Raw genomic sequence first — 24,943 nt, 5'->3', positions numbered from 1 at the left:
GGAACAAAACCTGTCCTGGCCCAAAAGTTTTGTCAGTCACAATGTCACGTACTGAGGATGAGGCAATAGACGTTAAAGTAAAGGCAAATGTCTCTCAGGGTCCATTTTGTCTCCAGGAGTTGCTGTCTGAAGTCCAGGCAGGGCAGCAGACTGCTTGAATGCTTCTGTAGCTGTTCTGGTGTGAGGAGCTTGAACCAGCTTCAGCAGAGGGTTAAGCTGAGATACCGCCTTGTTCAGAAGGGCAGCTTAGGTACACGCCTGCTCTGTTTGAACACCTTGACTGCAGGCTGCAGCCACCAGCAGAACATCAGACTACGTGGCTGGTAATAGCGGTACCCTAAGCCAGCAAAACGGAAATGCCTCAGAAAAGGCCTTAGAGAAACACAAGGCTGGGCCTGACTTTTCTTATTCATTTTAATTTTTGGTCCATTTTTGTTTTTCAAGTTGAAGTGCATTTTGCTGGCGCCATGGAGCACAAGGCACTGCAAACAGTTCTCAGTGTGGACAATTAACAATTTTATCAATGTTCTTGCAGTGGGCCAACTACAGAGTTTTCTCATCCCCATTCCATCAGGGAGAGATTTCAGGGGAGCTGATGTTGGTGGCTGCATACCAGATATTCAAGGAGTTAGGTTTAGCAAAACAGCAAATGCAAAATACTTACAGTTCGCTATCAGTGCTTCCCGTTTCCACTGGCAAGCTGCTTGATGGAGGACCTGAGGTAGCCTCAATCCCACACCTCTTCACATGCGCCATCCCGTGCAGCACGTGCTCCTAGATACGATGTGATTATGCAGGTGTATGGACTGCCGGGGAGCTTCTTTCTGAGTAGGGAATCCCCTCATCTTGCTATTGCAGCAAGGAGCTAGTACATTTGGGAGAAAGTACCGCAAGAGATTTCACCACCTGTCAGTAAAACATGATAAAGCTTGTTAGCTGACAGCCATGAGGTCAGCTGTGAATATTTCATAAATGGTTAACAAAGTACCACACACATTATGAAGTACCGAGGGCAACTTCAGAGACCTTTCCCTGGACTATATGGTTGCACAGAATTTGATACGAATTTGATGTAGTTACAGGCATTAAAGCCGGTTGCATAAAATCCTTATTTAAGGGAATAGCCTGTACTGAAGATTTATTTTGCTTAAGCAATTAGAATAAACATCACTTCTTTTTGATTATTTTCAAGGTAAAGCATACCCATTTGGAAAAGAGGCAGTATGTCAAATAAAATGGCAGAAGGGATTGAGCTGAATTTTCAGAGAGCTCTGCAACTATGGCTTGATCTTGTTCTGTAAGAAAGGTTTACACGAGGAGTGCTCTGAAATAGAAGAGATCACATTAACGGCACTTCCATTGTAAGCATAGTTACACTGGAAAAGCTTTCATTACAGAAAGCATGCACCTCTGAATGGGCACAGCTAAACTGAAGTCATGCAGGTTTGCTGCTGTAACGGCATTACTACTGGAAGCATCCATATAGTGATACAGATAACACCCCTCACCTTTCTGACCCACATCATTACACTAGTAGAGGCCATCATAGTTGTGCCAAGGGAAAGCAAAACCCTGTTAGCCCCCAGGCACAACATTCCTAATACAGAATTTTTAAAGGCTGAGAGATCTGATCCAATTAACACATTCTTGATTTTGCAGAATACTGTGCTAATTACATGCAACCAGTCATTGCTGGGTTAATTAAACATTCATCCAAAAAACCTACAGCACTAATCTAATTAGCAATTACTACAGCTGTCATTACCTCTTTTCACCTACTTTTAAGCTGTGCAAATTCACACTAAGAATCTGGTGCTGCTAACTCCTTACATGAATAGCTTTCTTTGACTGCAATAATGCTTCAGCACACAGAAGGACCTTTAAAAATTAGGCTGAATACTTTACAGTCCACAATACAACTTCAGTTCAGCCATCCTTATGTGCAAAAGTCACAGTTTAGCAGTCAGTCATGTCAAAATCACAAGACTGGAAGATTTTTCTTCTTAATTGACTTGTGATCTTACTGGGAGTGTATGTAGGTCCTAACTTCAAGTGGTTGTCTGCAAGTATCAAACCTAAACCATACCTGCATTTCAGAAAAAAAGCAAATGCAGACAAACATTCTTATATATTCACACAGCTTTAAAACATCAGTGGTTAGAAGCCTCAGAAGATTTAGCTTTTTCAGATTAAAAAATAAAGTTGGAAATAAGGAGAAAAAAGTTGGGAACTTTGATGCTTTGTGTGCTTTTCTTCCTTAGGCTTGATTAAAAAAGAACACTACTCATCATCCACAATAACTCACAAAGGTTTGATAAGGTGCTGGTAAGGCAGCGAGTTGTTTCTTAGCTTTTCCGCTTGCATACAGCATGCTTTAACAAAACACCAATCATTAGGGCTGATTGTGCAATTGGACATGCCCCGTGAAGAGGAATCTCTACTGGAAAAAGCATGAGCCATAAAGAATTACTTTGTTCTCTGAAACTATACGGTTGCTAGCTGGTGCTACTTTGCCTGTTAGAAAACATTTTCTTTCTTTGTTCATAACCTGAGTCCATTCATGCTGAATGCAGCCTAACATGGTGAAGATAAATTTCTGAATCTGGATGCCAGTTCATTGCACTAGCATCCTGAGAATATCGATCAGCATTATAAAGCTAGAATAAATATTAAGTTAAAATAAGTATTTGCTTTATTGCATTCAATACAAGGATGATAAGACCTTGACAGCTTGTTACTTGGAATGACATCATATATCCTGCCATAACATCCAAACAGCCATACACATTTTGCGCATCAGTCCTTAGTGTAAAGGGATAGAGAGGAGGCTTTGTTCAGTTTCAGTAAACAATTTTTATTATTTAAAAACAGGTTCATATATAATGAAAGATAACTATATACTAATCTTCAGTTGGCTCACTGCAAGTGACCTGCAGAAGCACTCAGCTATTGCAGCAGTTCAGATCCAGTATCCGAATACCATTCAGATGCATTTTTCAGTAAATATTAAACATGGGCCTTGCACTCCAAAGCCATGCTGAACATATTTTTTGACAGGGTATTAAGACACTTGGGATCACAGTGCAGTTCAAATACAAGGAATCATTTACCCAACCCTGGAATTGACCAGCTATATCAATACTGATTTCCAATACCCCCCAAAACAGCAGTGGATAGTTTAACAACAAGGGCCCAGGTCTGAGACTTTGGCAATAGCAGCAGAGCAGATTCCTAGAGGACTAAGGAGCTGGGTTAGAAATAGGCTGAAGTCTAGTTGCTGGAAGCTGATGATTATCTGGTGTGCCAGGTCTGCAGAACAAATCCAGGGAGAAGCAGCTGGAGAGAGCAGAGAAGCCAGCAGTTCGGCTAATAGCCACTGGTGCTGTGCTGGCTAGCACTAGACTCAGACCTTTCCTAGCAGAGGGTTTTCTCGGCTGTTCCTATAAAGCTGTACAGGTATTGCCATGCTGATAAAATCCTTCTGCAGATTTTCTGTCATACAAATGCCTTTCTGCTTTAGTTTAGGTGTTGAGAACATTACTTAATCTTGGAGTCACTGACAACCTTAAAATTCATCAAACTGGAAAACATGCATTGTCTTTCCACAGTGAATTTAAATAATAATAATAATCATTCATTTATGATGTTTTTTTGTGGAAGTATGCAATTTTTTCTATTTTTTTTCTCCTTCTACTACGTAAGACTTTCAGTAAAAAAATGTGCAGAGCAAATGCAGGTGTGTAGAAGGAGAGTAAGTGGTTTCTATGGCAAAATATCCTTTGCAACCACAAAGTGTGTAAATTGTGAGGTATGTTAGTTTTCACTGGGAACCGAACTCCAGCTGGGAGCAATCAGAATGACCTTAACTAGTCATAGCTTTCTATCTGCCTTATGTCTATTTATATTTTACACTCTCCAGCTACTATCTTGATGTAAAAGTAGACCTGTTTTTGCAAGGAAGAGACTAAAGCCGCATCTGTGTTGCCAATACAGCTATATTGGCAGTCCCTGCAAGCCAAGGAAATGTAAACCAGCCAATATATTAGGGTTTTGCACAGGTAAATCACACTAGCTCTTCAGCTGTTGTTTACTAACATCCTAGAAACAATGATAGGAAAGGTGGAAAATTTTTTAAAGGTTTCCCTTGTTAAAGTAAGAACTCCACACATAAGTCCAGCATTTCTTTAGCAGTTGCAGGGAAACATCTGCTACATTTTAGGTAAAATTATTGTTGAAGCAGAGAAGCAGTTCAAGTAGAAAGTCTATATCTTTAATATTTTTGTGTACCAGTGTGATGAAAGCTTTACTTGAGTGGGGGTTTTTTCAGTGGCAAATCCTTATGATCAAGCAGTTAAGAGGTACTTTGCACAGGTTAATTGTGCTCATGTACATTTGCATGCAAGTCTGACAGTAGAGATCCAATCGCAGGATCTTTAATCTTCGGAGTCTCACATTTACACTCTTCTACAATCATGACTTCTTTGACCACTAGGACAGAACTGGTGCAGTTGAGATCCAGGCGCTTCATGGAGAACTTGCTGGGCAAGCAATGAGAACAAAAGGTATAAAGACGGTCTTCTGGACCAGGAACATGAAAGGAACTACATTTTCCAAAACACAGATTATTCTGTACCATCACCTTCTCACAGCTCTCATGAGTAACAACCTGAAACAGAAAGCAGTTTGAAGTTTCTGGTACATGAATGGCCCATGGACTTTGCTAGAAGGCATGAAGTCAAAAAAACCCAAACCACCAAAATACTGTATTTTTTCTTCTCAGAACATTGACTTTAAACAAGTTTATTTTTTATGTCAAGCAAGCGGTAAAACATAAGTGCTTTAAAAAGCAAACTTTAGCACTCCTATGGGCAATTCTTAGATTAACAATGAAGGCAAAACTGCTTCAGTCAGAGCCTTTGTGAGCTGAAAATCAAATAGGTGGGTTTGTCATGTTTACCTTTTAATTGCTCTTTCAGTTCTACATTTCTGACATGGTTAAGCAGTCTTACCGACTTAGCAGGACTTAAAAGATCATTTTGGCCTGACATTCTTTTATATAAACCACAAGCTAGGCTCAACTGTAATCTTGAAGATTTGTCTCCATGTGGAAGAGGCATAATGTTCCTTAGAAGGTTTTTTTAATGAAAATCTTAAAAGTACAACAGAAGTTCTGTAATCTCTTGGTTTACAGTTTACAAGAATAACAATTCCTTGTATCAGGAGCACCTGTGTGAACTCCCAAGCCATAAACAGCTAGACTGGACTTAGCACTTTTATATTGGCATAACTGCAGCCATCCTGGAGAAAGCTTGCCATATTACATGGCACAAAAAGTAAAATGATACAAGTTTCTAGGCCACACCTATATTTCCATATGTCTGCCAGTGAAATAAATTTAGTGAGAGGTGTGAAAACACACGGTCCTTGACAGACTGTGGTTACAGAAACACTGAGAATACATGTTACCTTACAAGGAATACAGCACTTTTATCTATACTATTTGCTTGTCTTGATGTTACAACATGACAGAAAGGCTTTATCTGTGCATGGGACAATTTAGCAGCTCTCCGGCATTCTTAGCACAGAATTAGATGTATGCATCAGTCTTCCAATTAGTACAGCAGAAAGGAATTCTTGCTTAGCTGTAAGAAAGCAAGCAGCTTCTCCTGTAAATACTTGCCCTGGGGCTCCTTGTATATGTGCATCTGTGTATATGTATATACATATATATATATATATAAAGGTAATTCATGTATACAAGCTGTTTACATGTATATTCATTGAATAGATGATTACTCACTACTGCCCTGCTTGATCAGGTTAGGTCAGAGCATCTTTACATAAAAAGAATAAATAACTCTCTCAAAATTGAATGTGTGGCTTTCCAGTGCTGCAGTTTAGCAGTTTGCCTCATCAGACTAAAGCTTTTTCAGCCTTTTTAGCTGTGTTTTTCAGCCACATATTGTGTGTGAGTGTTCTGAAGCAGCCCTATGACTTAGCAAATGAAATAACCCATGTGTCTTTAAGCTGCTGATTACAAGAGGCAGGGGAAAATATACATTTATTGATCTTGGGCACCTGTTCTTACCTGGGAAAAAGGCAGGGTTCTGCAGTTTTCCTGGTGCATTTCATTGGTCTTGATTGGCAGGACAACCTCTTCAGAAGCAGAATTTTTCTTTAACATGAAGTGGTCCCAAAATTTCTTGGCATCTTTTCTATAGGGAGGTTCAGCCTCCCTCTTGCTGGAATAGTGGGATGGAGAGAAGTTTTCCACAGGAGAGATCTCTCTGGATGCTGCCCAGGTTCTCAGGTCTTGGTCTGTGTGGAGATCTGCATTGGGAAGGATGAATCTGGACATCTTTTTCTTCTCTTGCTTCTCACTTTCGGATGCCGTCTGAGGAATTGCTACAAAAAAGCTTGGTTCTCCCAGGGTTTCCTCAACACCTACCGGGTTTTCCCCTACCAGCTCATGAAAACTCTGACTTCCAAGCAGATTTTTGTTCAGATAGAAAAGGTGCTGGAATGGCCTTCTGCTTTTTCTTTGCAGTGAATCTCCCTGTGGCTCTGTGGCTCCAAGACATGAGAGCACTAGCAGCTGAAGGAGAAGCAGTGGCATGATCCTGTAAAGTGCAACCCTGTAGACCTGCTGCTACTGCAGTGAACGTAGTGTGCTAGCTTTATATGAGAGCCTGGTGTCAATTTATGGCTGCTGTCCGTGTGCAGAGGAGACGGGGGCTCGGGGGAGACCCTGGTGTGCCTAATTGCATTCATTTACTGTAGATTACAATTATGATAGGGGAGTTTGTGCTAAGGAAACTCTGCTTTCAATCTGGATTATGTGTATTAGAAGTCCCTATCTAAAATCTAGTAACCAAGGATGGTGTGGGGGACAGAAGGAGTCAACAGGAAGAGATGTTTGGATAAGCTGTCTAGTTTAGGCCTAGGAATTAAGGAAACATTTGAGGTTGTGTATTAGCATGTTCGATGTGGTCTTCGTTGTTTATTTTGACTTACCATTCCACAAAGCCAGAGACTGTCAAAACAGGGAGTGTTATTTCATCACAACAGGAAAAGGCAAGCTGATTAAAGTTTGCTAAAACATGAAGCTGGATCTGGAGACATCAAATCAGACCATGTTTTCAAAAGCTGAGCTAATTTTGGTCTTTCAGATTTGGGATATGACCCAAGGTCTGCAGCAGCAACACTGCAAACTGGCAGACTGGTGCTCACACACCTGGAGTAATCTGGCAAGGAGCACTGGCCCTTGATTCACCTCCTTCACAGCAGGTTTGCAGCTGCTGGAGTGCAGACGTATCTCTAGCCCAGAATAAAAGGTCCCAGGGTGAAAAAACTCTGCACCCCATATTCTCAAAGATTAACTAACACTGCTACATCCTGTTCAGGCATCAAAGCTACTACAGACATCCTATAAAGTTGGTAAACAAAACGAGGATTTAAGCAAAACGTGTTAGAGCTGACGTAGTTTATGGTTCTAGACATCAATGTCTCAACAGAAATATCTAAAGACTGCTAGACCCTAAACTGCAGGCATCTTTCGTAAAATTATCACGCCATGCAACATGTGAGAAAAAAATAATCTGATAGAACATCATACAGAGGGAAGTGTTGGGAGAAGGAAAAGATATTTTCAGTAAACATTGCAAACATTGATCCTAATCTGAAAACACCATAAGGAAATTCTGCTTCAGGTAATTTGCCATTTAGGTACTCTAATCTCTAGACACTCCTGTTTCTACCAGAAAGCATGTATTAATAGGCTCTTAAATTTGTAGCTAATCTGTTCACTATTCTTGAAAACGTAGGTGGTCTGTACTAGATGTACAGAGTTATTTGACTTTCATTTCCAGGGAATTACTTTATTGCCTGATAATTGAAGTAAACTAATTGCCTAACAACAGCCTTGTGAGGCACTGACTTACAACTTTAGCACAAAGCTGGTGAAGATCTAGAGCTTTTCCATACTGCATAATTCACATAAGTTAAAATTTGTTGTGATCCTGAGACAGAAGAGGGGGAACTCTAGAAAGAATGGGGTTCACACACCAAAATTAGAGTGTATTTGTGCCTTGTCCTCAGTGGAATGATCTCATTGAGGGAAGCACAGCCATCAAGCACAAGCTTTATTGCTTTGTAATTTCAGCCAAAAGCAATTTAATTCTGCCACTGTTTTCGTGGCTTCCTGAAGTCTCAAGTGTGCCCTGGGAGGGCAGATTCTCCCACAATTACCATGAATGAAATCAGAAAATATTGGCATCTGCAACAAGATCTGCTGTGATGGATGTGTGCAAAAAGTCCTTGCATCATGTTTACACAAGCATGTGCAGCATTAAGGTGGAGCAATAATGAGTCAATTTGATGGTATATAATTAAGTAGCCTAGAAGTGCAGTTTGAATCCTCACATCCTATCTTTATTGGCCAACAAGTTGAACTGAAACAGTTGACCTTTGGAACTAAAACTCCTTGTATCTGGTTCGTGTTGGTAGCAGTCATTCAAAATTATTCAGCAAAGATAAGGGTATTACATTTTGAATTTTCCTTCTTTTTTTTCCTCTTCATTTTAGTTGCTTAGATTGTCATAAGACACGGGTGATACTCAGATCTATGTATTGTATTATACTGACACAGAAGGGTCTGAAAAACATTTGGCAATGTCTTTCAAACATAAGATTGATTGTTTGAAGCAACATACATTTTTGCAGCTCTTTGCTTCAGAATTTAAAAATATAAAGCTAACTAAAACAATGTAAAGATGATTCTGTCTGGATTATAACAACACAACAGAAGTGTTCTTTCTGTTTCCTTTTGTCTGTTTCAGCTATTTTTCAGTTCCTTTGTCAGGAAGTGCCTTTTCTCTAAGTCTAGACCAGTGGTATACCAGCTCTTTCTGTTTAAAAGTTCCAGCTGTGGTCTTGATCCTGTAATTTCTGTATTCAACTTTATCCATATAAGCAAAATAGCATTAAATTACTCAAAAGAATGTTTACAGAATTAAAAACTAAATGCCTGAAAGGCCCAATTTACCTCCCTTCAAAGCCTGCTTAAAAAATCCCACCACCTGCAAGGTAAAAGAAAAAAGGCTTTTAAGTCTCAGTGAAATTTTACCCCAATCTGCCCTGAAAGAAAAAAAAAAAGAAAGTATGTGTATGTGTACAGGTGTATTTTGCCCTTCTTATCTGATGTGGTGGAGGCATGGTTTGGTGCCCAGATAGCATGTGAGTTTCTGCTGGAGGGTTCCTTCCTTTGTAGCAAGAGTATGAGCAAAATCATTTTCTTACTGCTGTTTACAGAGGGTTCTTTCTGCAGTTCTTCATAAAGGATAAATCATGTTGCAAGCAGCAAATATGGTACAAATGATTTAAGGATGTCTCTGTCAATGCACAGATAAAAATGAAGTAAATGGTAGTACTGGAACGATTGGGCTGTCCAGACACTTTCGTCTAAACTAAACCATTCTGGGTTATTGGTGCAGTGCAAATATTAACAAGGAGCGTATAAAAACCTTAGTATTGGCATACATGTATAGATGTTAAGCTGCTAGTGTTACATTTGCAGTGCAGTGGCACTGGAAAAAGAACTGTTCAAGATCAGGATCCATTCATGGTACATACTGTTCTATCCAGCAACATGCAGCAGGACTGGCTTAGAGGGCTTCAGGTGTAAAAGCACAAACTATTATTTACAGAAGTGTAGGAAAGAAGACTGGAGCAAAGCCGTGTCAGCAAGTCACTCCGCAAGCCAATCTGCAACCCAAAGGCAGAAAACAGAGCTGTCTTCTCCTCTAGGTCAAGCCAGTTCTAGTTCATGGGGTTTTTTGGATGGTTTTACCCAAGATCTGCTGAGAGCCAAAAGCAGCATGCCAGCTCTGGTTCTGCGAGGCCAGTCTAATACTGTTCCTTCATGTCTATGACAGTAAGCTGTGGCAGCTTTCCAAGAGACAAAGTTGGTAAGATACAGGACCTGGTACATCGCAGTTCGTTCTGTATTTACATACTGTCTAAACCTGTTCTGGAGTCAGCTGCCTGTATAACCATGCACAGGTAGTAGATCCATCCTCAGCCCCTCAGCTCAGCCAGGAGCCTGCCTGCATTATGGGAAGGCATCCCAGCTCAGACAGCGAGTTTGGAGAATCATTCTGTAGTTAAAAATAGTAAGTATTTATAACTCTTTTTGCAGTGACATCAACTGCATAGGCTAATAATTGACAACAGAGATTGGACCGGGCCCATAATCATTATGTTCCAAATACAGCTAATCTCAGATATCTACAAAAAGCAAAGCTGTATCTTTTATAAAAACTTGTTTTCCTGCCTGATTACCCTTTCATATAAGCATAGCACATGTTTTCACTGTATTTTGGTTGTTAAATCTTGTGGCTAAATGTAGCAGTGTCTTTCAAGCAGGCTTTGATTTGCCTTCATAGTAGCAATTTATTCCGGACATTCTGTTTTCACTAGAAATAGTCACTGTGAATGTTTGCCCATCCTTTTAAAACTGTCAGGTCTATAGATGACAAGTGCTATGCAAATGCAAAGTATTATTCATTTGTTTCAGAGCCGGAGTTTATTCAGTCATTATGGACATAAACTGAGTAATTAGTTACACTGCCAGTTGATGCCTAAAAATAATTCTTAGGCAGTGCTTGAATTACTTGCCTTCTGTTGAGCTAAATAGTGTCATCATAGCATGATTGATGATTAAATCATTAAAATGAATTTTATATATTACAGCCCAATTCAACATCCTGTCATTTTCAAAACACATCCTATGTAGACAAACTTGTATCCAGATATATCTTCTACAGAACCCATATGAAGACCTCAGAACTAATGAAATAGCACTATGCAGTTTATTCTCCAATTATTGTACTTACCAAAGAAAGCCACCTGTGGTCTTTGTTTTACTGAGTTTCGAGGAAACAGATCACATACAGGCCTCATGGGAAAGTTATAATTACAAAGCCAGAAGGCTTTTTACAAGGTATGATAGGAAAGAACAGACAATAAATCTGTTTAGTTTTGTACCTTAAACCTTAGATACTGTACATCATTAATTCCTCCCTTTGCTATTCGGTTTCAAGTCCTCTGTTGCAGTTTTTTTCACTCATTTATTCCTTTCTGTTCACATTTCTCTGTTTCTTTTCTCTGTGTTGTAGCCACAGAACTGAGAACAGTCTTAAGTTTGAAACTGCTGCCAAAATGTAGATGCTCACACTTGAAAATGTTTGCGTGTCTGTCCAGCAGGACTAGGATAGGTGTCCTTTTATGTGTATTGGCAGATGTTCTCATGGCTGTAGGCATGTACACGTGATGCAATGGGTGGCTTTCTCTCTACTATAATTGTCAGGCTGGTAGATTTTGGACAGGTGTCCACCTCCTGAAGCATCTCCTGAATGGTACTGGCACGTATGTACTGCCTACTTGAGAATGTACTCAATTCCGAACCCAGCCTGAGGAGCTATGTTGGGTATGTGCTTGATTGCTGCAGGTTGTTAAGCTGTAGGACAGTGAGCCAGGGCAGAAAGATTCTGGGCAAAGAGACATTTTAGTCTTCAGCAAGACACATCTTTTTCAGATTGCTGTGAATAATTTCAGAGAACAGTGGTGATTCACTGAAGAGTTTGACAACACCAAGAAAATATTTGTAACGTAACCCAAGGAAGAAGATGCAGATAAGGTTTCTTTTATTAAAGTAAAAATATATTTAGACTTACCTGAAAATTTCATCTGCGTGAATAAAATTATATTCTTTCGCTTCTTTTCTTTATATCCAGTACTTCAGATACCAGATTCCTATTCATTAGGACTAATTCTGACTGAAAACAATACATTATCTCAATGCTATAAAAATAAACAAACACTATTGTGTTCTTGTCTTCTAACCTTATACTGCTTATGTACTGATGTAGAGGATAGTAGTTAAGCAATGGAATTAGAGTAGCAGAGTTCTCCATATTACAAGCAGCATATCTTCTTAAAGTGTAATAAGAGAGAACTGACATCTGTATCTTGTCTGTGGAGATGGCTGAGGTTACTGAGGGTCAATGACTGGTTTTTTCACATTCTCCTTTAAATCAAGAATCATATTAAAACTCAGTTTTATGGACTGACAGTCTTTCTTGAATTCATCTTTCCTCTTGTATATTTGCTTGCAGATCTCTAACTTTTCTTAAATTTATTTCTCAAAATAAATAGCATTTTCTCCTTTAAAAATGGTTTGTTCATGATACAGAGGTCCTTATAGTATTAATTCAGGAATAAGCTCATGCAGAAGAAGAAACAGAATTCAGAAACAGCAGGGAGTAAATAGTAGGTATATTATGCTTAACTGTAAGTGCGCTTCTATTATGCTCAACACTATTGTTTTTATCACTAGAAAAAAAAGCTTTTGTGAGATTATGAAACTGAAGAAATACATATTCACCAAAATAAGTTTCAGTTTTGTATTAACACACATTACAAAGTTAAACATAACAATATAGATAGCGTTCTGAATACAAGAATTACAATAGCACCAGTCTTGTGATGAAAATAATGTAGAATCACAGTATTCACTGAATTATATATATAATTATCTCAAAGCTATTTTTATAATTTTAGAATAGGTGAATAAAGACTTGAAGGCATTCAGTAAGTTTCAGTGTGTACAAAAGAGATCTGGAAAACCTTTCTGATTTTTTTCAGATTAAAAACTTGATCTCTGTGAAGTTAATAACAATACAAACATTTTAGAATATTTTGGTTTGGAAGAAGTAATCCTGTTGCCTATCCATTTTTTTCATAACCATTGTCTTTGAGTCTACTTGTCTGTCAAATTTGTTTGAAATTGGTCAACAGATTTAAAGGATACTTGACAAGGACAGAAGGTGGTTAAAAGCGACAGGTACACAACGAGCTCATGTTGCCCATTCCTTTATAGAAATCTAGGCTAACCACTGGGTTCTTTTAACTGAGCTGTTGTGTCTTGCTTCTGTTACTCTTAAAGGGTATATAGATCTGATGAAATAAATCCTTTGTTTATCCAGAAAGTGTGGTATCCATAGGTGAACACCAGAATTTACATGCTCCTTGTTCTTACTTTCAGTGTCTTGAAATTCCCCTGCTGATGCTGATCCTCTGAAGACTGATTTTCCCCTGAGTTTACTCAGAGTCTAATTCAAAAGTATTGAAGACTGAAGAAATTCCCAGGACTTTAGGCCCTTCCTTTACTAAATCTCTTAGAGACAACAACTTCTTATGGCAACAGAAAAACTGATTTATTTGTGTTTTCCCTGATTTGAGTGTGTCATATTTTAAACTCTAGTATTCTAATAAAAGCTGGAAAAATCTATGAAAAAATACTTCATTTTTAAGGACAGAAAAATTAAAATTGATGAATAAACTTTTGGTAGAGTTCATTGTATTGAAAAACAATTAATCAGCCTTTCAGTGCAGAAATATCCTTGCACTGCAATGTAAGAATTTTAGTTTCATTAGTATATTGTACTAGATCTAATGAAACCAGTAAACACATACAGTTTGGACAACAGCCTATTGTGTACTGAAATCCTCATACTCTTCAATCACTTTAAAGTAGTTCAAATGAAATACAGAAAAGGGAAATTCACCCTTCTTCTCACAAAAGCAAACCTCTGAATCACTGTTGTGTCAGACTAGGCATGAGTCATTGATTAGTTACTGATTAATTAACAAGCACCTTGGTCAAAATTCCCTCTCTGTTGATGTCATTAATTTATTAAATAATTAGGAGAGGTATTTAAATAATCTTGACAGGCTTTATCAAGATAGCACCAATAAACTCAGTAGTTTATATAAAAAGAAGGCCCTAAAGAAATAAAAGTTTATGTTTATGTCTAACCAAGCTCTCTGAGTCAATTTTCCCTGGAATTCCAGAACACAAGAGATCCCAAGACTGCTTTTTTAGATCCTAATTTTTTTGCAGTGAGAACTATCAGAAATAAAAACAGGTCTACATAGGTACTCAGGGGTACTAGGTTTGGGCAATTCTTGAAACAATTAGCCTATCTATGTTGCTCTAGTAAACTCCTTAAGCAAAAGTGTTAGCGTCTAGCAAAAGCGTCTAGAAGCTTGGCATAAGGATTACCATGACAAAAAAACAGAAATCCTGGAAATATTTTTGTCTGTATCTGTTGATACCAACAATAAGGGTGAGGAGGTTCTGTCCACAGTAATTTTTCCTCTAATTTTGTAATGTACTTGTGCTTGTTTGCAAAGTTCTTTCAGAAAGGTTCTCTCCTATATACAGACTGTCCAGCTACTCACATGCGTATTCATTTAACATGTCACAGGCAAGGAGGAAGGATAAGTAACCCATGCATGCCAAAGGCATAGAGGAGGTCCAAATAATCCCTGAAACAGTGTCCCTCAGTGCAGAGAGGAGAGGTGATTCTGCTGCATCTGTCCTTGGCAGGACTGCAAAACTGCTGTGAGGAACCCTAGAAGGAGTTTTTGCACCTCTGGTGCAAGTAGTGTACAGGTGCAATTCATCCAGAGGCTGCCTGAATAGACAAGCTGATAGGGGGCAAGGGGAGAATCAACTGCTGGCAGCAGGCAGGCAGATGGGAGGGATGAGAGTTCGTAAAGGTACAGGGCAAATTCACCCTACTCAGTGCTACACCAACTGTCACACACTCATCATGGGCAGAGGGAGGGCTTGAGAGGAGCTTTAATTTTTTTTTATATTTTTTTTAGGAAGCTTATGACTTGTTTCTTCTTTTAATTTTAAGGCAGGCAGTCAGAAGGTCCTAAAGGAAGTTTTTTGACAGGTCAAATATAAATTTGCTATAATGTTATGAAATGATAACACTGAAACTGCATATATTTAAACTAAGTTAAAACTAAGTTATGGGCAGCTGTTTTTCCCTATTAAATGCTGATTTTTAAGCCCTTCTCAGAACTAAATCTGGATTTCTAATTATTATTTTTAAAAACCTCAAATCCCTAATAAGGACTTAGATTAATACTTTTCAAAAGCCATAGCTGCTTTAGTACAAAATACATTTCACGATTACATTGGTTTATACACACATGTAAATCCTATTGATGTTCATGTATCACTGAATATCCCAAGATAATATTCTAGGATTAAGCTTCAGTATTAATTTTTTTGTGTAAATCATCCTTTGATATAGCATCAGATTTACAGAGGTCCCATTATTTAATTACACTAAAAATTACCGTACCATCCTCCAACTCCAAAAAACCATTGAACAATTTTGGTTAGGAATGTGAAACAATAGGCAGCTCTGTGTGATTAGGATCTGAAGCTGGCCTTGGGAGGTAGAAAAAGAAAGAAATACAAGGCTTTGCTCCTGTTGGTACTCTGTCACCAAATCCTGTCATTGGTATTTTTCTAAGATATTGTACTAGGGCATCCATGAAAGAAGCCACACTCTCCTGACATAATGTCCCATCCCTCCCCTCATCACCCAAGAGAACCTGTTTTGAGCCAGCAGAATCTGCCCTCATTGCCTCCCCAAACAGCCTTCCTCTTTTTGTGACTGCAGGGTAAAACTGCAGGTTTTATTGCAACAAATTAAAGCAACAGCCAATTCACAACCCTTCCTTAAGAGTGAAGCAAATCAACTGATGTGCTACTTTCTTTTTGTTAAAAAAAAAAAAAAAGGAAAGTATTTTTACACAGAAATGTGATGACAGCCTTCAGGCCTAGCTCTTTGATGTAAAAATACATATGAGTAAGTGACAGATCAAAGTCTTTGGGGAGAGTTCAAAACCTTGACCTGGACTTAATCTTTGCAACTGACCTGTATTCCTTGGTTAGAGTCCAATGCATCTGCATTTCTGGCAGCATATAAAATAAACATTGCTGATAATTAGGACACTTTTCACACCCTCACATGTCTGCAGATAAATAAAACTGAAACAACATGAATGTCCACATGCTTTCACAGGGATCCTCCATTCCTTACAGCTTTCTTGAACATATATAGCTGTTCCGTTTGACCTTCCTGCAATCAGTTGCTTGCCATTTTCCTCGCTTCTGCACCAATACACAGTTTCTTCCTCTCTTTGGAAAGTGGTAGGAGCCTCTTTTCCAATTCATGTAGGTTACAGGTTCTCCTCCATTCCACTCCCAATGTCCAGGATTGACTTGGTCATTCAAGCCTGTGTGAAATCAGTAAGACCAAATCAGTGATGTTTATCATCTCTGGAGTGTGATGCCAACAGAAGCATGTTGTTCTATACCTTTGTTAAAAAATGCACACAATATTGTGCTGAGAGAAAAAAACCCATCTGGAAGAATACAAGGAAAACACAATTTAATATTTCATAAGGCCATCTGAATCACAATTAGTGCCATCTGAATAAGGGAAAATACACTTTTCCACATTATCGCCTGTTTAAAATATTTTCTCTCTTTCCATCTACTGCACATCTATCACCTCCCAGGTTTCTTTTTTGATACCTAAGATGCCAAGCAGAATGTTGTATTCAAGTCTGGGCAGCCTCAGATGTCTTCAGATTCCTTCTGAAAATAAAATCCTGCAGATCTTTGTAGACCTTGTTTACACTGTTGAAATTAACAGTTGTAAAATTAGGTTGTGTTAATTAATACAGTCAAAAACATGTCTTTTCACTTAGCCTCTGACCAACATGGGTGGCATACTTTCAGATGTGATGTGTCTTCTTAGCTAGAAGAGACCAAGATCAGAAAATTGACACAATGGTCTTGTAGTCTTTATTCTTATCAGAGGAGTTTGTTTCTCTCAGGTTAACAGAAACATGATACCATATAACATGATCCCAAACTGACTGCAGTTTTTAAAGTTAATTTAGTATAGCTAGTAAATCCATCTCAGAAAATTACTAAGCACTGAAAATTGCACTTCGTAATTGGAAAAAAGAACCTAAAATGGGGACAGTATAGCAGAAACAAGAAGGGCTAAAAGAAAACAATAGCACTAGTCTCTGAGCTAAGGCAGTCATTCACATTAAAGGATCAGGAGGTACAGAGAAGGCTCATCTGAGTTCTTTCCATTTCTCATTAAATGAAAGGTGCATAATAAGAAATAGCTAAATCTAAAATGATATGATGAAATCTTTAGCTGATCATCTAATTAATTCATGAGATTTCTGATACAAGATGACACCATTAAATTAGAAGTAACATAAATAATTATTTAAAGTAAAGCTAAAAAAAAGAGACATTGGAGATAAATAAAGTAACAGTCAAAAGAAAGGTGAGATAAACAAAAGAGGAGGAGCTCCACCAGAACTTATCTTACCAGCTTGTATTAAAATGGAAAAGGGTTGAAGGCAAAAGCTATCCAGGAATAGGCAACATGATAAACTCTTCTTTTTGATAAAGACTTATAAAATTAGCCAGGTAAATTATGGCTTTCATTTTAGGCCTTGCTGTGAAATAATAAAGCCAGCAGAAAGTTGAGGACAATGCAATGTATGAAAACTGGGCTGGAACTGCTGCAGCAGTTTCTGCTTTCCAAGGTGCACAAGGACTGTAATCCTCAGAGGGGACAGAGAGCTGATGTACTTGCCTATCCAAAAGGGCTTCCTCCCACTGAAGTCCCACAGCCACTGCATGTGTTGTTCATTAGCCACGCTTGCTAGACTCCCCAGGTATCTAGACTCAAAGAGAGAGGACAGAGTAATTAGGATTCCACAGAGTGACAGACAGCTCCCATCGACTTATCAACGAGGGGCACTGATTCTAGTATAAAGCATATAAATAGCCTTTCACAGGAAAACCACTACTTCCTGGCATGAAGAAGTAATTACATGGAGATAAAGTCTTAAATTGCTGGATTACTTGGAGTGGAAGCAAAGTCTTAGTCTGATTTTTCTAACAGAAAGATTAAATCAGCTGGGCAACTGAAATAAATGTAAACAGGAAATGTGTACCTCATACTCACAGACTGTGTTTTAACCATTAACAAAATCATTGTTACAGTCTTTTCTTTAAAATAATAATCTGCCTGCACTAAAATCTAAGCCACTGAAAGGCACAGCTCACCCACTTAGTAGCAGAGCAGACTACATCTTTTAAAAATTGTGTTCTGACAAAGCTAAAGCTTTGAATAACACAGTTAAAATCTTGGCCATGTTTCAAAACAGATCCAAGTGCATGTAATTTAGGGGTCTGGCTTAAAGTGGTAGTGTGGTTCTGAGAGGTAATGTTGGGTTGTCTGCAATCATGAGGCATTTAGTTCAGATTGGAGAGCAGTTGTGGCGTATTAACCAGACTATTTCAGAATGAATCCAATGCATAAGCTCTGCTCTGTGTTTGTACTTAAAGCATACCAACCCCAAAGGAGGACTTGCAAACCCTAGCCACTGAGGGCCTTGCCACAGGCAAGTCTTCCAACTAGTACCAAGCATGCAAGCAGCAGCAGGCTGCTCTTAAGCCATTTAGAGCTCAGGCTAAATCCTGAAGCATTAAGAGTCAAATGGCATCCTTCACATTTGCCAGGAACTGTCAGCCATCAGTGGCTCCACTTTCTCGTTTATCCGTCTTTTTGCCTGCCTTGATATCCTGTCACCTTTTTACCTGTCACACCTGCTGTTGCCTTCCCTCCAATGCTGAGCCTCTGTCATTTCTCTTGTCCCGTATTTCTGACTGCCAGTCAGCCTAACAGTGATGCCAACCCTTTCAGCCTCCCAGAGGATCCCAGGTGATACTTGATAGGGCCTAAGCAAACAACACTGCTCTTCAAAACATGTTTTAGGAGAGCCAAAAACTTTTCTAGCAGCAGAATAAGTCAGTTTCATGACTGTTGCCAGATAACGGAGACGGGACATCAGTTCTGCTCCAGAGGAGTTAAAGACTGTCTTCCTTTAAAAGCTGGGACAACAACCAGACCTCAAGAGTGGCACAGCAGACTTGAATCCACTATGGAGACCATGAACAGATCCTTGGGTGTGAGCCCACTGCCAAGCCTGCTGCCCAGTTAGAGACCCATGCCTGGAGCTCCATTCCCGTTTGCTGCCTCTTCTAACAGTACTGATCCTGTGGATGCCATATAATGCCACACAAGATAGGGAGGCAGGCAAATTTTACATCAGGAGGAATTCAAAGTAGTAGCCCACGATATTCTGCACAGTCCCTACCGCACAAAATCTGGACCATTCCTTAATCAGGGCACGCAGGGGCATGGTGTGGAACAAATTCATTGTAATGCTGATGGGATGCTTCTGCTGCAAATGCCTCCTCCGTTATGCCTGCAGTCAACCAAAGCAGCAGGGGATTCACCCTCTGCTCGGCTTTGCACGGTGGGTCTGCCAAGGCCTGCAGGACAGCTGAGTGTTAGCCCTCACAGCCTGCGTAATCATGGCTGCCCTAGACCAAGCACCGCACAGTAACATAGGTCCCATCATGGGCCCCCCAGGTTCAGGGTCCGGCAGAGAACAAAGTGTAAAGGATCTCGTTGACACCTGTGTACACTCTCTTCAGGTGGAGGTGTGGCAGGTTGGCCTCAGAACCTTTGATCATGGCTTTAGAAATGGCAGACTCTCGCAGCACAAAGTGGTCGGCAGCTGTCTGGCAGGGGACAGGATTGTGCACCCGCCTATGGCAGAGGCTCCCAAAACTTCGCCCAGTGAAGCTCCCAACAGAGGCTTTGACTGTGCCTCTCATCATGGTAGAGTTTCATGCATGGTGTTGGTGCCTGTATGTCCCAAGGGTGACATGATTCCACACTTCTGGGCCCATCTACCAGGCATGAAATCTCCAGTGAAGTGGGAACAAAGCTGTTAACACTGACAAAAGCTCTTGGAAAATTTTGTACTCTGTCTTCTTCCTCAGACAAAAAGTCCAGGTGAGCAGGCTCAGTTAATTCAGGGTGTCCTTCCAGCGTAATTGATCCAGCAGCAGGATGCCATTCCCCCTCACTGACAGTGGTTGGCCACTGACCAAACTTGGGGCTAAGAAGAGATTTGGGCAGCAGTCTCTGTGGTGTCACTACTAGCTGATCAAGAACAGAAATAGGGTATTTTATCTGGCTTCTGCTCAAGGACAACCAAAGCCCTGGAACTAAGTCATTTACTTTAAGTAAGCATAGCTTACTGCTGTTGTTTCAATTGTTTTAGAAAATGTGAGAGTAAAAAGCATCAATGTGTACCAGTAAATGCTATATCGTTTATGACATACAAGGGTGGTCTGAGCAAGAACAGTTTCAGACAATACCAGGGAGAGGCTTCAGCACTGTGAAAGGAAAGCACTGCAATAATTATAATGTTATCTAATCTTTTCTCCATAGGAGTGCTTTTTAAATACAGCCTGAGAAACACAGGTGACTGAAGAGAGAACAACCATTCTAATTGTTACAACTAGTCAGGGGTTTTGATGTATTGTAGGGAAATGAGTCCTGGAGGAACATACCGCTTATGATAATATTACTAACTGTGCCTCTAGGCAGCAAATTACAAGATAATGTTATTTACAGAGTTATGTAAATCTAACACTCCCTAATTTAAATTACTTTAGAGAAGGGGTCATAATGCCTTATTGGAAGAAAAACAAAAACAAAAACAAAAAAACAATACAAACCACACAGCACTGATTTCTCTGCTAAATAAGTCCATTTGAAAGCATTCTTCTGTGCTTTAAAATTTTTGCTATCAAGTCAAAAGCATATGTCATCTTAGAGAAGCTGCCCAAATTAAGAAAATATTTTGAGTAGCCAGTATTCAATATTTTGAAGTCTTATATGCAAAACACTTAGCACAAAGACTTTGCTGATTTTACATTAAATTATCCAATACATTTAAAGGAGCTTTGTACCATTCTGATAAATTTAACTTCAGCAAAAGCACACTTGACTAGCTATGAAGGTCTCCGCAGCACAGGAGGACATTTAATTTGAACTGCTGTAGTAAATCCATGTCCTATATGGATAGTGAAGTCGGGGGATTGACTGAGACGCTCTGCTTATCCCAGGCTTTTGTTTGATCACCTAGAGAGTAATCCTGGTGCCTTGAAATAGGTGTCTAGTGTTGCTTACAACGCCTTGTGGTATTCAAAACATTCAGATGAAGCTGGCAGACATGATGCAGAGCTTACAGGAGCCCTGCATTTCCAGAGTGGCAGTTGAAAGTCAGACAAGGTACACTGAGCCTTTGAAATGACTGTAGCTAAATCCCTATGCTGGAGTCACTAGAAATAATGTAAGTTAACTCATTCTTTTACAGAACTAGCACAGCATTAGGAGAGGAGGGCAGCAGGGCCCATCCTGCTTTGCAGTACGCAACACTGAGCCATCATGAAGGGTCTAACCTATTACAGATGTGGTTCTGGCTGTGATTCCCAAGGACTGAGGCCACATGCTGCTAATACACAAACACCAAACAAAACAGCCACTGCCTTACAAAGCTGGCAGTAAAAGATCTGAAAGCGGACCATATTTAAGCTCTAACAAAATGTTCAACTTCAAGAAGATGAAGGTATAGTATGACTAACAAAGCAAAAGATGCAACTGTGGGTTTTGTCTATACACTGAAGAGTCCCTTCAACAAAAGCCATGAAACCATCTCACATGTGAGTGAGCCCTGCTGCACTGACCCTTGAGGAGAACATGTTCTTAAGGGATAAACAAGAACTGTAACATAAATCACCAAAATTGCTGCTAAATCAGGCTGCTGTGGGATCACTCAGCCGTAATATCCCCCAGATGCTTCTCTTCGTGTTGCCAAGGGCCTCTTCATGCATAAAAAACAAAGCTAGAGAAAGGAGTTCTTAAACTACCTTTCTCTCCAATGTGTTGGAGAAGGGTTAGATGTGGTGCAAGACTTTCACAGCAATTAGCTGAGATTTTTTGCACCCACATTATCACCGTGGCATACAGCAACTTACGTCAAGACAAGTACATTTTTGTGTCTGCTTCTACCCCTACACATGGAAACTGAAAAAAATGGTTGGTATGCCAACAAATGGATGCAATGTATTTCGAAGCTCATTAGAAGCCCAAATAGGTTTGCATAAGGCCACATGAATATAGTTATGTCCAGACAATAATTGCTTCCGAAGTAAATTGACATCATTGCTTTGATGGAAGAGAATCATAAAATCATAGAATACCAGGGTGGAAGGGACCTCAAAGATCATCTGCTTCAACCCTTCTTAGCAAAAGCACGGTCTAGACAAGATGCCCCAGCAGCCTGTCCAGCTGAATCTTAAAAGTGTCCAATGTTGGGGAATCCAACACTTCCCTGGGGAGATTATTCCAATGGCTGATTGTTCACATTGTGAAAAATTTTCCTCTTGTGCCCAGTCAGAATCTCCCCAGAAGTAACTTGTACCCATTAGACCTCATCTTTTTCATGTGACTCCTTGTAAAAAGGAAGTCTCCATCTTCTTTGTAGCCATCCTTTAAATGCTGGAACATGGTGATAGGGTTTCACCTAAGCCTTCTTTTCTCAAGGCTGAAGAAACCCAGTTCTCCCAGCCTTTCCTTGTATGGCAGGCTTCCCAGTACTTTGACCGTCTTTGTGGCCCTTCTCTGGACCCTCTCCAGCCTGTCCACATCTTTTTTGTACAGCTTGGTCTCAAGTCCATCATCTCAGAATAACAGTGTTTTCTCTAAGAAGCTAGGAGGTTGGTTAGTTGGAGGCTGTTACTGAAATAACTTTAACAATGCTTGTGCTTTTTTCCTGTTCTGTATAACAGAAGAAGTCTAGGAAGAAAATTGAATAGAAGTTTAAAATAATGCTATTTTTGTAGTAATGAAAATTATTCTTATTTTTCAGTGAAATTGGCTGATTTACTGAAAGTCAATTCTAATCTTTTCACTTAATGTCTCATGTTTGTTTGATTTATTAAAAAACTGAGGATTGAGGTCCATGCTAATTTTATCTGCTTGTTGGAAATGTCAGCTATATAAATGTCAACAGTAGGAGTACTAATAACAGAAATACCACAACTGGTGGTGGTGGTGATTGTTGGGGGGGCACCTGGGCAAAAGCACAAAATAAAATGTATTAAGCTATCTTCTTGTACCACTTTTAAGTGTGTGCTTGGGGTTGTACTTTTGTAAATCAGTTCCAGATGGAGGCCAGTAGCACTCCATTTACCAGGATAAAGCTTCTTTATTGTGTGGTAGGCTGACATTAACTGAATCATCACTGCCCTATGATTCATTTGCTTGCTGATTCAGTGATATGCCTTGACTTTTTGTGTAGGTGTTTAACTCTGTCATTAATTTACTGTTATTCAGTTTAACATCTACATTGCACACTATAACCTTCAGCAAGAAGTTACCACCCACAAGTAATATAGGTCACCAGGAGCACACTCTTTTAGGAAATGGGGAACACCTCCCAGCAGAGTGACATACGTTCCCAAGGGATCCGTTGAATGCTGAAGCCTTCAGAAAAAAAATATTAGAATACTCACAACTTACATATTTGTTTGGATAAGTAACAAAATAAAAGCAGGTGATAGAAAACCATTTCAGGAGCTGAAATTTTAAGTAAGGCAATTAACAATGTGAAATTTGTGGTAAGCTCACAAGAGCAGGTAGCATTTACATTCTAGTAAAAAATAACTTCCATCAGCTGGGAGGTATTAGAACCAAGACTTTCCTTTTGCATATTACCAAGACAACATAACCTCACGCAACTGAATGGAATTAATCAAGGTTTATTATGCATGCTTGCACACATTTCATGTTTCCTGCATGACCTTCAACCACTTACGGAATATATTCTCTTTCTTCCACCTCCAACTCTTCCCTGTTTCAATTTTCATTTCATGGAGTAATGGAGAGGTCTGTTAAAGCCCCTTCTATTGCTCAGCTTGGTCTTCAACCTAGTGCTCACATTCAACACAAGGTTCGGAACATGCATAATCCCAGGGCAAGCTCCATGTTACCATGGCTAGCTTTTCTTCCAGTCCTAAGCTATCACTCCTAAAACCAAAATCACAAAGCAGGGCTCCAAAGAGCAAGACTGGCAGTTATTCTATTTGTCTCCTACTTTGAGACAACTATTATTGTTTTTATTTATTAGTTTTTATTTATCCTTAAAACTCAGGAATTTACTGCTAAAGTTTTCAAGCAGTCACAGAATCTGGAGAGCTGCATCTTCAGAAGAATATGGTGAGGCACACAGGAGCTAGCAACAATATACTGCTGCTATATCAAGTGAAAGTGGACCCAAGGAAGTGGTGGGTCAGAGAGGATGAAAGACTGAGTCTTTGCTCTGTTTCTCTTCTCCCAAACTAACTCTCCTATTAGGAAAGCATCCTCACTGCACATGGACTGCTTCAGGAGTTCATGTTGTGAATAAGGTAGCATCACCACCTGAAATGTTATGGGACTAATAATATTTCTATCCTCCACTGGGTCTGAATCCAAGGGCTTGTTCTATTTTGGGGGGAGCTGCTCAGCACAATGAAAGTGGAGCTTATCCAAAGGAACTTGGCCTCGAGAGCAGCATTCAGCTCAGGGCAACAGCAGTGCACAGCAAACACTTTCACTTGGAGAAGTCTCTTACTGTTCTCTGCAAGCCCGAGCAGCAGTGTTCCAGGTGACCTTGTGATTCACTACCAGAAAGTAGCAGCTATCCTTGTGATGACTCCATCCAGAAGGACATTTCTTCCCGCTCACTTCCTAAAATAAAAGAGGAAAAGGCAAAATAGACTCTTGCCCACAGTGATCTAGGTCTGTGCGCTAATAATCAGTGTGACGGCTGGAGGTGCTGCTTATGGCTGCTCCAGAATTAAATTGAACATCAACCTTGGTGTGTATCAATAACGCTGCAGCATTGTTTAAAAGATGTAAAGAAATAAATGCCTACCAGAGGAGCCTACAATTTATGAGTAGCTTTAGAGGTGACATGAGGTTTCAGTTCCAAAAATCCTCTTAAGAGACCACATTAGTTTGGACACCGTTTTCTGTCTCCTGCAGTCTGGGTAGGGAATGCAGTGCAACAA

At 39.6% G+C, this 24,943-nt stretch overlaps 2 protein-coding genes across 2 annotated transcripts in view; both read right to left on the bottom strand.

The window, feature by feature from the left end:
• Positions 1 to 4,372: 4,372 nt before the first annotated feature.
• CER1 (cerberus 1, DAN family BMP antagonist) lies at positions 4,373 to 6,616 on the bottom strand. The gene is made up of 2 exons (XM_049794738.1): positions 6,089 to 6,616; positions 4,373 to 4,666 (listed from the first exon to the last, which is right to left on the bottom strand). Exons 1-2 carry the CDS (start codon positions 6,614 to 6,616, stop codon positions 4,373 to 4,375), a joined length of 822 nt encoding a protein of 273 aa, XP_049650695.1.
• Positions 6,617 to 15,267: 8,651 nt separating this feature from the next.
• Positions 15,268 to 24,943, bottom strand: part of FREM1 (FRAS1 related extracellular matrix 1) — a 62,135-nt gene continuing 52,459 nt past the window's right edge. The window contains exons 34-36 of the mRNA XM_049794691.1: positions 24,505 to 24,620; positions 17,556 to 17,641; positions 15,268 to 16,164 (exon numbers count right to left, since the gene is read on the bottom strand). Coding sequence (XP_049650648.1) covers positions 15,965 to 16,164; positions 17,556 to 17,641; positions 24,505 to 24,620 — 402 coding nt within the window. The 3' untranslated portion in view covers positions 15,268 to 15,964. The remainder of the gene's footprint in view (positions 16,165 to 17,555; positions 17,642 to 24,504; positions 24,621 to 24,943) is intronic.

Source organism: Accipiter gentilis, chromosome Z, assembly GCF_929443795.1.
Source record: "Accipiter gentilis chromosome Z, bAccGen1.1, whole genome shotgun sequence".
NCBI lineage: Eukaryota > Metazoa > Chordata > Aves > Accipitriformes > Accipitridae > Astur > Astur gentilis.
This window is presented reverse-complemented; position numbering and strand designations above follow the sequence as displayed.

Bases quoted from the DNA above. Each gene is read 5' to 3' on its own strand.
- CER1 (XM_049794738.1), bottom strand. From the start codon at position 6,616: ATGCCACTGCTTCTCCTTCAGCTGCTAGTGCTCTCATGTCTTGGAGCC. The intron at 4,667-6,088 runs GTAAGAACAGGT...TTTCTGTTTCAG, and splicing joins GAACCCTGCCTTTTTCCCAG to GTTGTTACTCATGAGAGCTG.